Source organism: Neomonachus schauinslandi, chromosome 7 (assembly GCF_002201575.2).
Source record: "Neomonachus schauinslandi chromosome 7, ASM220157v2, whole genome shotgun sequence".
NCBI classification, from domain to species: Eukaryota; Metazoa; Chordata; class Mammalia; order Carnivora; family Phocidae; genus Neomonachus; species Neomonachus schauinslandi.
This window is the reverse complement of record NC_058409.1, coordinates 145,060,374-145,077,234: the sequence shown is the minus strand read 5'-3', so window position 1 is coordinate 145,077,234 and position 16,861 is coordinate 145,060,374. Positions and strand designations below refer to the sequence as shown.

The window sequence follows — 16,861 nt, the reverse complement described above, 5'->3', positions numbered from 1 at the left end:
GCCCCCCACATTGTCTGAGCTAATTTATACAAACTGATGTCTGAAACGATCTTAAAATAAGTTGAAAGTGACTCACTGCATTTGTGGACAGCTGCTGAATTTCCATTGTGTGTCTTACTGGTTTGAAGGCATTTCTAAGAATTATTTGCTAAGTGTTGATCTGGGGTGGAAGCCAAAATGGGGACATAGTGATGGCAATGAAGTAGCATTTGCCTCATATCCTCATCGAGAGCCCGTCCTCCCGGGTCTCCCACTAAGGAGTGGAAGTCCAGCCCGGAGCCAGTGTTTGGACAAGAGAGAGAAGAAAGAGAAGTGGTGTGTAGAGCTGGACACGCGGTGAATTCACAGAGAGTCAAGTTGGAATCCAAGGTCTCCCTGATCGGTACTTGAGCCTGGGCTCTGGGGTTGCTCATGGAGACGGCCTGAGCATGTAGAGCCTACAAAAATTATTTAACCTTTGGATCCATGAATGCTGGAAGGCCCTGCCACCCGGTCTGTGTCCGATGAAAACCACCGCCATTCCCCGTCATCCCTTGAATCTGGACAAGCTTCTTTCTCACTTTTTCTAAAAGAACATGGGAAGTCATGCTCTGGGATGTTTGGAGCAGAGGGCTTATAAAGCCCTGAAGGTTCCCTCTCATTTCTGGGGCTACTGCCCTGAGATCACCATTAGGGAGCCAATCCAGCCTCATGGAGGATGAGAGACTGTGTGGAGCAGAACCAAGGCCCAGCCTCCTACCAGAAGCTGCGGCCGTGTGGCTGGGAGCATGGTGGACCTTCCAGCCAGCCAGCCCTCCCGGTGAGTGCAGTCCCGTGGCTGGCCCGCAGCAAAACCACAGAGGAACCGCCCCGCCAATCCACAGGATCGTGACGAAAAAAATGCATCACTGTTCTAAATCACTAGCTTTGGGGTGATTCATTTGGCAGCAGTAGATAACTGAAGTGTATTTCTGATCCAATCCAGGCTTGAGCTCAGGTCTGCACAGGCTCAGGGGAGGGCAGCGTGCGATTTTCCTTAGAAATCACTGCACAGGATGCGGTGTTTTATCAGATATCAGCTTCGTCACCTGTCCCTTCAGTGCTCTTAAAAATCTGTTTACCGCCTGACAAATATGCTTATTGGCGTGACCAAGCTGAGAATTCCCAAGCCTGTATAGGCTGATGTTGTGATTCAAATCAATCAATAAATATGTTTTAATGTAATATCGCCTCTCTTCTCATTAGCCGTGACTTTCGTTCCCACGCTGATCTCAGTTTTTGATTCCTGGCAAGAAGCCCGCCCTCTTTTTCACGTTGGCAAGGCTGAAATTCGTAAGTTATTCATCCTCTCCTCTGTGGCTCTGCGCCCTGTTCTGAGCTGTGCACCTTGCATCACACTGAGCACAGGAGTCAGCAGCAGGAGGAGCCTGGCCCCAAGTCGTTTACATGTGCACTTGCCTTCTACCTGCAGAATAAAAAACAGCAGTGCCACTTCCTTTGCTTTAGAAAGATCAGATTTCAGCACACCTTCAGGAAAAATATATGAAAGAATAGAACCACCCTTGGTTCTCCACAGCCGCCCTGGAAATCCGTGCATGCACGCCAACTCCCGGGCACCGTGACCCAATCAAAAGATGTCTCTGAATCTGTATCTAGAGGTGTATAGACGTCTGTAGGTGTAAACGTATGTACACATGTGTTACACACATATGTGATATACATACACATATTTATTATATCCATTCTCCCATCATTTCTTTTAGCACAGAAAAGCACAGGTTTTTAAAAATTACCAAAACAAAAAAAATTCAAAATGTATCTCTTTTCGGCTGCCACACTCAAGGATGTCTTTCCACTTCTTTCTGACACCCTCCAGAGTGGAAGAAATCTAAAAGTGGAAATGACAGTAGAAATCTATTCAAACACCTGTCAGCCTAGAAGGAGGACTCTGAGAGCCAAAGAAGTTATAGTTTTCCCATTGTCCACTTAGTGAGTGACAGAGTGGAGGCCAGGATATTCTTCAGACTTCCATTATTGAAACACCAGATGATTGACTGAGCTACTCAGAGGAAATCTGATTTAAAGTGTAATGAGGTGTTTGTTAGTTGCACATTCACACCTTCCTTCCTGTATCTGACAAATGTTTATTGAGTGTCTCCTATCTGTCAGCTTGGTGTCCCATATGGGGATATGATACCAAAGAAAGCCCACTTCGGGCACACCAACACCTACAGCCTTGGGCAGGAAAGTAAACAGATGGCTCCAGCAGAGTTCAAGAGTGAACGCTGGGTGCCAGAATGATGCACGACACCTGTCCAAGTTGGACACTCCACAGCAGCAGTGGCTGGGAACAGGATGGGGGGCAAGGAAGAGGGGCAAGTTTTGTACATAGTGGGAAGGACAGGAATCGCAGCTTCATGGACACAGGATGGTAAGAGGGAAAGAGTAACCAAGGGTGAGAGCAGGTTTCTGCATGGTTACCTTTTAACTGGAGTAGGGTTACAAGAGGAGGGAAGGTGATGGTTTCTGTTGTGGAAATGCTGCATTTGCAGTCCCTGCCTGTGACCACTATTTTGTCTCCCAGTATCCTTTCTCTCTTATAGTAAGGAGACATGCCACCCTGATTAAAGACATGTCCCAGCATCCCTGAGAGAGACGGACAGCCTTACGATGACCTCTGGCCAATGGCACGTGAACAAAAGTCATGGTGTTCTTCCAAGGGACACCCTAGAGAGGTGTGCTCTCCCATTCTGGAAGGATGGGGCAAGAAAAAGATGGAAGTGATGGATCCAGAGTCCAGGGTGGGAAGGAAGGGAAGGCCAGGGACAACAGGGCAAAAGTAGTCAGGTTAGAGTTCCAAAGGGGAAGTCTCACGATTCAGAGCCAAGGTTTTCAACCAGGGGAACTTCCCAGCCTCCTCCCCACTCCTCAGGAGAGAGCACTGGGCAGTGGCCGGAGGCAGTGTGGGTTGTCTGAGACAGGGATGGGGCTTCTACTAGCATTTCACCAGTTAGGAGCTACTAAAGTCTAGTCTTAGTCTGTGGGGTAGATGCTGCTAAACATCCCATCATGCACAGGACAGCAAAGAACTGTCTAGCCCCAAATACCAACAAGGTAAACGTGTACAATGAAACTGCCGGATGTACCTGTTCAAATTCCTTCACCTAAACACACACACACACACACTATGTGTGCCCTCTACAAGCTGATCAGAGCTTGTCTGCCTGCCCAGGTTCAGCCCACAGGCTGCCAGTTAGCTTCCTATGAACTTAAAATTTGTATGTGTCCTTAACATACATGCTCAGAATAAATGAGTCAGAAAACACACTAAGTCAAGGTTTCCTACTGCATTACCTGTATCATTTAAACTTGAGTTATCATCACACGTAACTTGCAGTAAGGTGTATTGCAACATGTTTTTTCTTAAATTATGGAACCTCCAAGCCATGACTTCCTTTTTGTCAGGTAGCAGTAAATGTGAGGTCTTGAACAAGAATCACTGTTTTTTAGCTAATATTCAATGTTGTTGTCTCCAAAGACAGAACTATGCATGAGACTTAGGTGGGAGAATCCCTGAATGAAAATCTGCAGTGTTACTAAGAATGCATTCTCTAAAGACAAAGATAGAGCTTAAATATGACTGTGTCAACAACATGATTACACAGACCGGGTATGTACCAAGCCACCGTCCAGAAACTGCAGCCAGAAGGCTGCCTTTATTCTTGAATTTGAACCCCAGGCATTTCATTTGAGTTCCTCTTAATAAAATTCTAGGATGTGACGGCCCTTCAGCTTTTTGCTGTGGGGATTTTGCTGGACTGTTTGCTGCTTGCGTCTTTAACTAAATCTGAGGAAGCTCCGGACATTGCTTGATGTGCGGAATGAGAATTAGTACAGTTCTGTTATCTGTCTTCCCTCATTGTTCTTCTTTTCTGGAGAAGGGGATGTGGTGCAGAAATTGTGGGCACATCTCTTGGTATCAACCGCATCCTTGCCCAAGATGACAACCCATGTTTGAGGGCAGGCACATTATTTAAAGGGTGTTATCTACCGGGTTGTGTCTTTGGAGGCTTTTTTCTGGAGCCTGGCATTAGGGCACTGTATTTTTCAAGACAAATAAGCAGCAATGGGAATGTCGACTTCAGTGCTAGGGAGTCCTTGGATCCCCTCTCCATGCCATCTACTCATCTCTGTATGCACAGCAGAAAAAAAGGAAGTGCCTGGTTCAGGATCCAATCATGGGTCCACAAGAGAAATGTCAAGCAGTTGCTTCCAGAATATTCAGCTCCCTCCCTTTTCAAAGACAACCTTTGATATCAGCTGCGATTTGTTCTATGCCCCAGCATTGTCTGGGGGGTGCTTCTGGTGGGGGGAGGTTTGGACTGGGTGGGTGGGAAGAGGCTGAGGGCTGTTGATGGTATAGGAGACTGATGGGGCTCACCCCAAGAGCAATTTTGCTCTGGGGTTCAAGTCTCCACATTCAGCCTTTGGAAAAAGGTCCATTTACCCCCCCCCAAAGATAAAGGGGAATTAGCCACAACTCGAGAAACTGCCATGGGGAGCAGTCCCCTCCCTGTCACTAGCCGAAGCTGTTATTTATTCATCTGCCCATTTATGGGTTGTCCTTTCTCTTGGGATACAGTTTAGGAGACCAGTTAAGAAGAGCTCTAACCATGGACTACAGCTCTGTGGGTTCAAGTCCTAACTCCACCATCTCTTTGGCCTTCAGTTTCCTCTTTGTAGAAACGGGCAAAAGAAGAATCACTCACTGATTAGGTTTTGGGGAGCATTAAGTGAGATGATGCTTACAAAGCACTCAGAATGGGAACCGGTATGTGGAAGGTAGCCAATAAATATTTGTTGAGTGGGGAAAAGAATCGGGAATTAAGAGCACAGCATCCGCATTCAAGTTGAGCAGTTCTGTAATTTCCTCGGAAGACAAGGAGGAAGTTCATGTCCATGGTGTTCCACATATTGTTCTTTGATCAACAATTCTGAGTGCCCCAAATGTGACTTGAGAGACCTTTTTTGAGGCAAATCTTGGTCGCAACTTTGAAGGCACTGGTCTTCCCTCCAAAGCTCTGTGCGCCCCCGGCAGCCACCCTCGTCTCTCACACCCCCTTACAGGCTCGTCTGGTTTCATAAATCCGAGCATCCAGGCTCAGGCAGAGCAGGCCACTCCACACTAGGATCCCATCTGCCAAGGGATTAAGCAGAGTGAACCTGCAGGCTCACCTCCGTCAGGCAAGGACCTCACTTGGCGCCTAGTAGACAGACTGGGGTACTTGTCCTTGTCCCGGCCGATGCTGTGAATGTCCCTGTGAAACCCTGCACTGCCAACGTCCCTGAATATGGGGACATGCGGTTGGTTGAGGAAAGCCCATAGCTTTTGTATTCAGCCAGGACACCCCAGATAGGAGAATAGAGACCACCACAACGCTCTGTGTGCAGGATGACATCTGCCGCCACGAAGAATAGGTAGATTCTGATGACTTCAGCCTTTAGTTAGAAAAACATCTTTTAGACGTGTCATTCCTGTTTTTTATCATAGAAAAAAGAAACACAGATTGGTACTGAAATGTTCCACGCTTTGAAAATCCTGTGCACACAAGGACTGAACGCGTGGGGCGGCGGACATGGCCCTGCAGTGTTATATCTATCTCAAGAGCTAGACTGGGCTGTGGCAGAAATCGCCCTCAAGTCAGAGTGGCTGGCAGCAATAATGCCTGCTCACTGGTGTTTGTCCAGTATCGGTGGGCTGCCATTTTGTGCCAGGCATGGGACCCGGGCTTACAGCAGCCATTACCGGGGACACTGCTGGTCCCCACAGCAGAGGGAAACAAGAACATGGTGAGCCCCATATTGGCTCTTAAAGTTGTGTGTAGAAGGAGCACACATCATGCTGGCTCACATTTCACTGGTCAGACTGAGGCCCATGGCCAAGCCTACAGTGAAGAGGGCAAGGAAAGAAAGGGTCAACACCTGTTTCAAAAAAAATAATTCAGTGTACTGCGAGTGTTTCGTGCATAGAACTGCCTTGGGTATCTAGTCGTCTCTAGCGTGTGGGTTCATTGAGGGATTGCATCTGAACATTAAATTATTCCATTTTACTCCTTGTAATCTTTCCTCAAGTCAATTCCAACAAAACTTCTTTTTATTTCTTGTTATCTTCTTCCATCCACAGTATTATTGGCATCTCCACCTTTCCTTCTTCTCAGGAGAAATCTTCCGGCCACCTGTACATCATGGGGTTTTTTTGCCCCCACACCCCAAAAAGAAAAAAAATCCAGAAGTGTGGTCAGTCTTTACACATTTTCTCCACATTCTTTTCTTCAACCAACTTCACCTGTTCCAGGCTGGATGGTGTTCCTTGCCTGTGGGCAGATGATCTCTGAAAGGCCGATCAGACCAGAATTAACACCACTCTGGAGCACTTTACTATTTTACTTTATGTTGTGTGAGAATGGAGGTCTCTTTGCATGATGAGATCTCCTTTGGGTGATTCAGCAGCACTGGTGTTGAGTTGTGTTGTGCTCAGACCATGTGGGTGCACGAGCCTGAGAGGTGCCTATGATCCTCATGGACCCTTCCTGCCATCTTGCTCTGGGTGCTGTGTGCAGTGGCCTGCCCTGCAGGCTGGTCGAGGGAACAGAGCTGTGCCTCTTATCTTAGGACCTCCATATTGTCTACCTGAGGACTGAATATTTCTACCTTATCAGTGATTTTTTTTTTCTCACCAGAAGCTCTATTTTTGAGAATTGAATTGACAGTGGATTGTAAACAGTTCAAGTCTAGAAGTACCCATTTACCGTCCCCCATGACTATAAACACAGTTTATACTTTGACTTGATTGGCCCTTTTGTTCTCCAACTTCTCTGAACTAGAGAGTCATCACATGAGAGTGATAATTTCATTCTTGTACCCTCTATTAATGATGTGTGCTCTAAAAGCGTCTCCATCATCTCATTGAGCTCGAAAATCAGAGCGAGTGGAAAGACTGGTCCGTGAAGTCGGGAGACACAAGTTCTAGTTGGTCTTGACTCCCTGGTGAACACCAGCCACCTCACTGCACCCCTCTGAATGAGACCTATACCTAGCTTGCCCCTTATTTTGGTAGAAAATGTTTACATTCAAATGAGATTGACTGTGACCAGGGTTGTAAAATGAGGCAACAATATAAGCATGTAACGAAAGGACTTAGTGTTTTGTAAAAGGAAATGGCGATTCGTTGAGTGCGTATTGGTTTTAATTTGCACAAAGCATTCCAGTTTTCCTAGACTGTGGAGTATAAACAGGCAGGCTTTCCCTCTGTATGCCAACATGGGCCGTTAATATGGCACACGAGAACTTCTGGCCCTTCTTCATCCTCCTCCCCCTCGTTGAAGTCACTCTTCAAGAACTAGCACAGCCTCAGTCTCCTCTTGTCTCCATTGTCAAGATTCCAAGTGGTCCCTCCTTCTTCATTGTCCTTCTGACAGTATTTGCCACCATATTGAGATTTGAGCACTGGGGCTCTTTCCTCTATGAGTCACCAATTGCCCAACTCCAAACCACTGAGAAGTAAATTCTGGAAAGGGCCTCCTGTGGTTCCATCAAATTCTAGGAATTCACATGGACATGGAGACCTTCAGCTCCCCTAGCTCAATAGACAAATTTTTTAGACACCCAAACTGGGACGCAAAGGCTGGAGTGATTTGGTTGAGGTGTTCTAGATAGTGGCTGAAAAAGATTAGGAACCCACATCTTATTCCATGTTGGTGTGGTTTCTGCTACAAAGTGCTGCTACTCTCTTTCATACATCCATTTCATGACTGCATTTTTTGTAAAAATCATAAAAAGATGAAACAAGACCTTTAAAATATTAAGAGTATTCAGTGTGTTCTGGTTAATTGATGTGAAACAGGATTTTTAAGGAGGAACCTAAACAAAACAAGCTAAATTTAACAACAGGAAATAGCAACAGTAGCAGTTGTTACTAGAACTTAATTTTGGGGATGTGCTGTTGATGGAGGTTGGTGCCAATGGAGGATGCTTATTTTCTGAGACCAACAGACATGAAGCTGGCTGCAAGAGAAGATATGATCTGGGGAAGGTGTTGACATATCTTTATGTCCCCGGCAGGTGTTTTCTGAGTACGGTGTTCTCAGCATTTGTTCCTGAATGGACACATTGTCCTTTCATATGGCAGGGCAGTATTGAATGACATCATCTATCTCCTTAGCACCACATGTAACCCTGTGGCTGCTTAGGGATCTGGTGTCTTCCATTCTGATAGCTACTTTCTGTTGGGAGGAGAAACATTTGTAACAATATCCCTTCTGTTCATTGCATTGGTTTGGCATCCTGATGTAATTGAATTGCCATTTAAAATAACAAAATAGAAATAAGAATTTTGAAAGAGAAAAAAATTTTCCATCTTGCAAAAGGAGCATGTCACTGTCTTCCTCTCCTTTGAAAAATTCAGCGGATTTTAATTCTTATTACATGCATGGCTTATTGAAGGCACAAGGCATCACATGCATTATCATATCCTAGCTCAAAATTTAAGTACAAGTCTTCTTTGCTTAAATTGGATTTTCCTATCAACCAAAATAATCTCCAGGCTAGCATAAAAGTAGAAAGTTATAATATCTGCTTTGTTTCATTATATTAGAAACACTTTGGAGCTCAAAATGTCCTACACTTTGATCAACAGTGCATTGAAATTTACTAACTCTGTAGCTCTTCTATGAGGCACAATTTAAAAGAACAAATTCTAGGGAAAAAATGCTAATGAATAATAATTGGAGGTTTAATAAAAGGATGTGTTGAGATAGACCCCTCAAATCAAGGCCAAGTTGTTTATCAGATAACCTTTGAATAAGCTAGAATTAGTCAGATTTTCTGTCATTACACAGTCTTTTCTAGGAAGAGAAAGAAGTAATAATGGTATGCATCAGTCAATCTAATGACAACTTGATTTTCCAGAAATCCCCTTAAGGAATTTTTCCAGTGTACTTGGAGGGAGAGTGTAGCTAGGTTACATCCGGTATATTAAGCACTTACATTTGTGGGTCACTTTCCGATAATTTGGCAGGGCACACAGCTACATTAGCAAAAACCTGAAATATTAATGGAAATATTAACCTTGTCAGATTATGAATCGAGTTGAAATTTATCACGTGTGCTATAATATGGGGCTTTTTTTTCCTGCAGAGTATAGCATTTTGTAAAGGAAAAAGAGATAAATTTAAAAGTGTACTGATTTACAGATTTCAGTACAGGCATTTAGTTGAGGCTCACCCTCTTGCCCAATGCTGTCATCACCAAGAGGACATGTGCAGACCCCAAAGCAAGGACCCCATTCATGAGCTCTAATCAGAAGTTCTGCCTTCCACTCACTGGTGCCAGAACAGCATGGTAGTAAGGAAGCCTCATGTTCTTTAATTTGTCTGGTTGGCTGTTACTAAAATCTCAATTCCAGTCTAAATTCACATGGATTCTTGAACACTAAAAAAAGAAAAAAGAAAGAAAATTTTGGCTTATACGGCATATGTATACACACACACACACACACACACACACACATCTTGTATTTTTGAAACTACCTATAAAAAGCCAGTCATCCAACTACATTTGAGTCTAAAATAAAGATCATAATTTACATTTGGTCATTAAATGAAGCTATGGGCCTGAAAGAGAATTACTATATTGGATTCTTCTTTTTGTGTTCATGGACTCTGTCCTTGAAGAAAGGCTAACTTTGGGATTTAGCCTATTCTTATTACAGAATATATGAGGAGGAGAGAAGGGAAAGATCTCAGTTAGATTTACCCCAAGCAGACCCTAAGACAAGGATCTGGGTGGAGTCATTTAGTTGGAGGGTAGTTACAAGTAGCAGAGTGAGGGAGTGGATCGGGGAGGGAGGTAAGCTATTGGAAGGAGGCACTGGTGGCATTCGCGGCTCAGTCTTGCTGGAGACCCGCAGTGGGAAATGTGGTGCATGCTCAGATGTTCCTGCTGAGGGATGTGGATGCCAGAGCTGGGGTACTTATCCATCAGTTACTCCCTCATTGGTTGAGACCCATGAAACTGTAAGGAATAAGCTGCAGGGAACCTCCAAGGAAGGCAGAGGGAACATGGATAGGACAGCACCGGCCACAAGAAGCATGACTAGAAGTGAGTGTAAACAATGGGAAGGGCTACTGATTGTTTCAAATCCTACAGAAGACTGCACAGAATCCATGCACACAGGTAGTCATCGTAAGATAATAGAGCAGAACGCTATAAACTGAGGATTATGGCCTGGTGAATTCTATTTTGTCACGGCCCTTGACTCATTCATCACCATCAGAAAGAATACAAACTTGGTTTTAATCAAATTAAGCCAATAACCAGACCTCTCTGTAGACACACAGATTCCACTAGGATTTCCAAAAAGATAGCCTAGGTCTAGATTTATAATCTGTTACATTGTATATGCTAACATTCCTTGTTACTGTTTCAGAAGTTCACAAATTCATAGCTCGTGTCTACTTGCTTTGATGATGACAGAGATTTGGTGGCATCTCAGAGCACTATACCTCCCTTGGCTCCTGTCCAGGGTTGTTCTATTCACATCTGAGAGTATGAGCAGATAGGCCTCCTGATTATTGTTGATGGCAATTTCACACATTCCTCACTAGATTTCCCCTATTTGTTGAAATAGGTTGTTAACATAATGACTCCTTTATAACATTTTGGTCTTATACCCAACTATCCAATACATCAATCAATAAACAGAAAGTGACCATCGCACACAGTGTTCCTTAGTATGTATAGTGTGCTCAAACCCTGTGGAAATGGGTTTAAGTAAATGTTGCCTTAGTGGAACTCAGTCCCAAACTTTAAGGGACAAAGTCCATCTATCTTAAATACTTCCTTGGATATATCATGTGTTTTATGACTTTTAGACTTCTCAGATGTCTAACCATCCTATTGGACACAAAGGCCAGCACACGGAAGAATTCAAGATAAGAAGCAAATTTATGTATTTGGGGGATGGGTAGCAAAAGATGAATAGATGAGTCTTGATATCAAGATTTCAAAAGGGTTTGTCATTTATTTAAAACATAAATCCCTTAAATAAAATCTTTAAAAAAAAACAAAGGGTGGGGGGAGGCTCCTGGGTGGCTCAGTCATTAAGCGTCTGCCTTCGGCTCAGGTCATGATCCCGGGGTCCTGGGATCGAGCCCCGCATCGGGCTCCCTGCTCGGCGGGAAGCCTGCTTCTCCCTCTCCCACTCCCCCTGCTTGTGTTCCCTCTCTCGCTGTGTCTCTCTCTGTCAAATAAATAAATAAAATCTTCAAAAAAAAAAAAAAAAACATAAATCCCATTATCTTTCCACACGGGTTCTTAGATCGGAGAGAGAACAGACTTGTATCGCCACCAGGCCATCAAACAAATAAACCAACCTCTCAATTTGTGCATAACAAGGACACAGACTTCTTTTCAAGTTTTAAATTTGAACGTCTATTTTCATGTCATTAGTAGTTTCTTGGTATTCTGAATTCCAGATGGGTCCATTTTTCTGGGGCTACCTGTTTCTTTACTAAACCCAAATATTACTTGCTTTTTTATTCCATTATTGAATTCAGTATTTTCCATCCTCCTGGTGTTGCTTATCCTGGCCCCTGGCTGCCTGCTGAGATGTCTCACACAGTCAGGCATATTTTCTACTCTTTCAGCATTTTACTTAAGTCCAAAATTTGAACTCACCTCCTCACTTTAAACTAACATGATGCTGTTATATTGTGAGAGATCATTAGTGAAAGTTGGGGAATAACAGAAGGGAATTTGAGCTTAGGATCAGAATAAAATCAGAATGTAATTTCAAGTGGTTACCAATGTTTGCCAGCCATTTCCCAACATGGGGGAACTTGGAATGTGCTCTTTCTCCGTAGGTGCAGCCTGTTGATAGGAAACTGGGGTCTCTCCTCCCTCTGCATGAGTCTTTCACTCTTTCCCTCCATTCCCTGGGCCCATAACCACAGTGTGATAGTCTTCCAGAGAGGAAAACCCAAAGTAATCACTACCTTTATTTTGTAGAATAGTCAAGTTTTCCTTTGTGTGAACACCACTAGTGTGGATTGTGCCTAGGCCTGCTATTTGTGATCAAAAATTTCATTAATATGACTTTAAAACATGAGCACTGTCTAACCAGGTCCCCAGGTCCCCACCCTGGTCACCACTGACAGTGAACAGAAACTTTGAAATTAGATTTGTCTTTGATGTGTCCCAGATAAAATGCATAGTAGGTCACTCATTCTTTCAACAAATAACTATAGAGCAAATATTCTTTTCCAGGAATTCCTCCAGGAGTTGAGCAATAAAGCAATGCACAAGGCCCCCCTTTACTTCCTTTTATATCACCAGTTTCTGTGAGTGAAAGGAACCACATTTGAAGATGTATGTCCAATGTCCATAGCAAAAACTATTATTTACTCCTCTCAAAAAAAATTTCTAAAAAAAAAAATTCTAGAAAATATGTGGACTTGTCCATCCTTTCCCTGAAGACTGAAATATCTACAAAGTCTATTTTATATTAATTTAGCTACACCAGCTTTCTTTTCATTAAGGTTTTCATAATTTATCTTTTTTTGGTATCTTATTTTCTGTATTCTTATATTTAAGATGTGCTTATTGTGAGTAGAGTTACATTTTGTCTTTTTAAAAATCTAATCTGACAGTATTAGTCAAGTAATTGGAGTATTTAGTTCATTTACACTTAATGTAATTTCTGATATAATAGGCCAGTAGTAGCCATTTTATAACTTATTCTCAGCTTGTTTCATCTGTTTTAAGTTTTCTTTGACTCTTCATTATGACTATTTTGGATTAATAAGAATTCCTATCTCATTTTTATTGCTAGTCATATATCCTTTCATTCTTTGTTACTAATATAGAAATTATATCCATTCTTGACTTACTGCATTCTACTATAAATTATTACCTTCGCCACTTCCCATATAATCCTAGGACCTCAGAACATTTTAACTCCATTTACTCTCACTTCATTTTTTGTGTTAATGCCATTGTAGATTTAATTTCTGTTATATTTTAGATCACCCAGGACACTATCCTCATTATTTTATACAAATTAATATTAATTTATATTTTCTCAGATGTATATATGGACATTTAAAATATTAAATACTTTCGTTTTTTCCATTTCTTAATTTTAATTAAATGGAAACTTCAAGGGGAATTTAACAAAAGTAAGAACATAATTATTAAATAAGAAGTGTCTTCTTAATCTCTTAAGTAAGAATAAAATTCCCTTTGTCATATCAGTATCAGCACTTATGTTATGACAACCGTTAGCACCTTGCCATCTACCCAACTGCCTCTTTTTGCAAAGAGGTTGGTGATAGTACTAATCAAATAGGGGTGTTGTTTTGACTCATTTGTTTCACATGAAAAGCAGGTGCTCCTGGACTATTCGTTTCCCTCCTCTTTTCCCACATCTCAGGCATGTGCCTTCCTTCAAACACCAGCCTGTTCCTCCAGTTTCATCTGATGGCACTGTACTGTGTGTGGGCTCCCTGATGGATTATGAACAACATGATATCAGGGATGTTGACTTACTCTTCTTTGCATCTAACATTAGTGCTTATTATGGGGCCTGGCATTTAATGGGCAATGATGGGTGTTTTCTGAATGTGTGAATAAATTAATGAATGATGGAACAAATGACCAGCACTCAGTTATGCCAGTTCCTGGCGAAACACTCTACCATGCACTGAGATCCCCCCATAGGTACCCACTCGGTCTCCTATTAGCTTTGCACCTGTTTCTTCCTGCCGGAGCAGGCTGGGGAGGGTCTTTGCATCTTCATCAGGATGCACTCCAGGCCTTCCCTCTGCTCCCTCGGTGGATGTTCCCCGCAGCCACCAAAATGATGTGCCCTGAGGGTTAGCCCAAAGCGATACCAGCCCTGTTAAACCTGGGAGCAAAGACCAGCTTCTCCTCCCCTGTATTCTCTTATCACTTTGTCCGTATAAATGAAAGAAAGAAAGAATGAAAGAATGAATGAATGAATAAGAAGGAAAGAAAAAAGAGACAGAAAATGTGCAAGACAGAGAAAATATTTAGTTCAATAAACGTTTTTTAATCAACGATGCTCAATGCACAATACCTAAAGAATATGGTGTTTTCTATAATAAGTTAGTTTTTTAAAGATTTATTTATTTATTTGAGAGAGAGAGAGAGCATGAGCAGGAGGGGCAGAGGGAGAGGGAGAGAGACTCTCAAGCAGACTCTGTGCTGAGCACAGAGCCCACCGTGGAGCTCGATCTCACAACCCTGAGAACACAACCTGACACCAAGAATCAGATGCTTAACCGACTGAGCCACCCAGGCACTGCTACAATAAATTAATGTTTAAAATAACTAAAGATGAGTACAAAGTTTCAAAGATTGCCCTTCTTTGATACTTTCTCTCAAAAAAAAAAATATTGCAAATGTCACTCTAACTAAAATAAGCATATATTAAAATAAGTGTAATGTTACATGCTACTGTTTGCTGTATTTAAAGACCAAAAGTACAAGAAAAGCTCATAATTTATCATTTCCATGTGTTCCACCTGTAGTCTCTTATACCGGACATTTTACAGATGCTATTCCTGACTCTGTCTTTGTAATAGTTTAGAATCACTAAAGGGGATTTGGGTGGTCATCACAGGAAATGAAATACTTGAAAATACTTGACTGTCTTACTTAGGATGTGCGGAATATTTGTTGACTTTCTGAAATGCAATAAAGCTTGTACTTTATCTCCCAAATGAACAGGCAGGCGAAAATGAGTGTTTTCTATCTTCGACTGACCATAGGTTTCTGACATTTTTATATCATTTCTGCTTTACTGCTTTAAAATCAGAGTAGAGGGCGCCTGGGTGGCTCAGATGGTTAAGCATCTGCCTTCGGCTCAGGTCATGATCTCAGGGTCCTGGGATCGAGTCCCGCATCGGGTTCCCTGCTCAGTGCAGAGCCTGCTTCTCCCTCTCCCTCTGCCACTCCCTCTGCTTGTGTTCTTCTATCTCTCTGTCAAATAAATAAATAATCTTTTAAAAAAAATTAAAAAATAAAATAAAATAAAATCAGAGTAGATAAGTAGTATCCTTGGAGGAAATATCTTTGCTTACCTTTATTCTCCACTCTGAAGAACACATACTTAAAACTCCATAAATAATATAACACATGCTGACCTTAGAAATTTTGAATTCTTTTTCAACATGTCCTTCTACACTCCATATTTTAACTTGTTGGAAGAGTCCTCCACTTGGACCCTCTGCAGATCCGTGATGCTTTCAGAGATGACTTGGATGTTACCGTAATGATTTGAAATGTTTTGGTCTTCCTCCCACACCCTGTTTCAGGAGCGGCTTCTGCTCTCCCTGCTGCCAGCTCACATAGCCATGGAAATGAAAGCCGAGATCATCCAGAGGCTGCAGGGCCCAAAAGCCGGCCAGATGGAAAACACAAACAACTTTCACAACCTGTATGTCAAGCGACACACCAACGTGAGGTACGCTGCTCTGTTCTTGTTCCTCAGCAAGTCCGGGGAGCAGCTCACCAGCCTAGGGACATTTGTAACTGGGAGCTCACGTCTCACAAAATCCTGTCTCCTCTGAAACTGTGAATGGAGTCCCCACTCCACCCCACCTCCCGCTGCCTGTCATGGCCTTCACAGGAAGATAAGGAAGTAGAATCTCCTTCACTTTACTGGATTCTGTTGTCCGTCATGGCGCTGCTTTGTATGGCTGGCCTTCCGTCACAAAAGAGAGAGAGGTGGTTAGTGGGGTCCATTCTCTGGGAACGCCATGTTCAGGTTTCCTGGCATCCCCGGAGCCTAGGACCCTCGGCTCTGTGGTAATTCTGAAGGTAGGGCCAGTGGGTTCTTGATACAAAACCTGATTCCTCAGGAGGGACTTGGCAGGGCCAGGGCCTCAGTGAAGGGAGCACTTCCTGTCTATCAGAAATGATGGGCTTCTGGGGTGTGGCCAGCCAGTGACCAATATCACAAGGGACTGATGTGCACCTTAATTAATTAATAGTGCAAGTTCCTGCTTTCCAAGTCTGCCATCGTCCTCATCTGCTTCCCAGGGAGCCATTCCTGGAATCACAGGACGTGGAAAACTAACATGTAATGAGCATGAGATTGAGATCCAGAAGGAGAACTATGTGGGGCCTCTTTCTCCCTTAGCTCTCCTCCAGAGTGGAACTGTGTAGGCCCTCACTTCAGCATGGGGGGCATTTCCTCCCATGCTGCCCATCTCCCAGCTGCAGCAGAACACAGCCCCTCCAGACCCAGGTGCCTGGTCCCTCACTGTTCTTCAAGACAACCCAAGCTTCATACCACTTCTTTGGGGGTTTTTTCTTACATCCATCCAACTATATTGCAGTAGTGCTTTCTATTCTTGCTAGGTTCTCTCGATAAGTAACTCATGCATCTGACGTCATTCATTCCACCTTGATATTATTACCCACCCGGTTCAATAGTTCAGGAACAACAACCACAAATATAACTACAATTTGCTGAGCATTGACTACTTGGCCTTTTGCTCTCAAGCTCGGATCCTTTCCAGTGCATGATCCTAGCTTCCAGTCTGGTTGCTGCAATTCAAGGATTTTTGAAGTTTATTAATAAGAATCAAATTTGACTCCATTTTACCACTGCAGTTTAACTGCAATTTAACTAAAGTGCTAAGATACACCTCATTTGGACCCCAGATTTTAAGAAAGGTGTGTAGAGCTAGTGATAAACATGGCCCAAGCATGCACAGAGCTAAATGTATAGTGACAAATGCAAATTGGGAAAGCAATAATAGAAAAAACTATATCAGTGAGAACTAAGGAAGCAGTG

General features: G+C 43.0%; 1 protein-coding gene across 1 annotated transcript in view; it reads left to right on the top strand.

Moving 5' to 3' along the window:
* Positions 1-16,861, top strand: part of ADCY2 (adenylate cyclase 2) — a 399,704-nt gene that overhangs the window by 264,168 nt on the left and 118,675 nt on the right. The window contains exon 5 of the mRNA XM_021702488.1: positions 15,375-15,523. Within this exon, the coding sequence (XP_021558163.1) occupies positions 15,375-15,523 (149 nt within the window). The remainder of the gene's footprint in view (positions 1-15,374; positions 15,524-16,861) is intronic.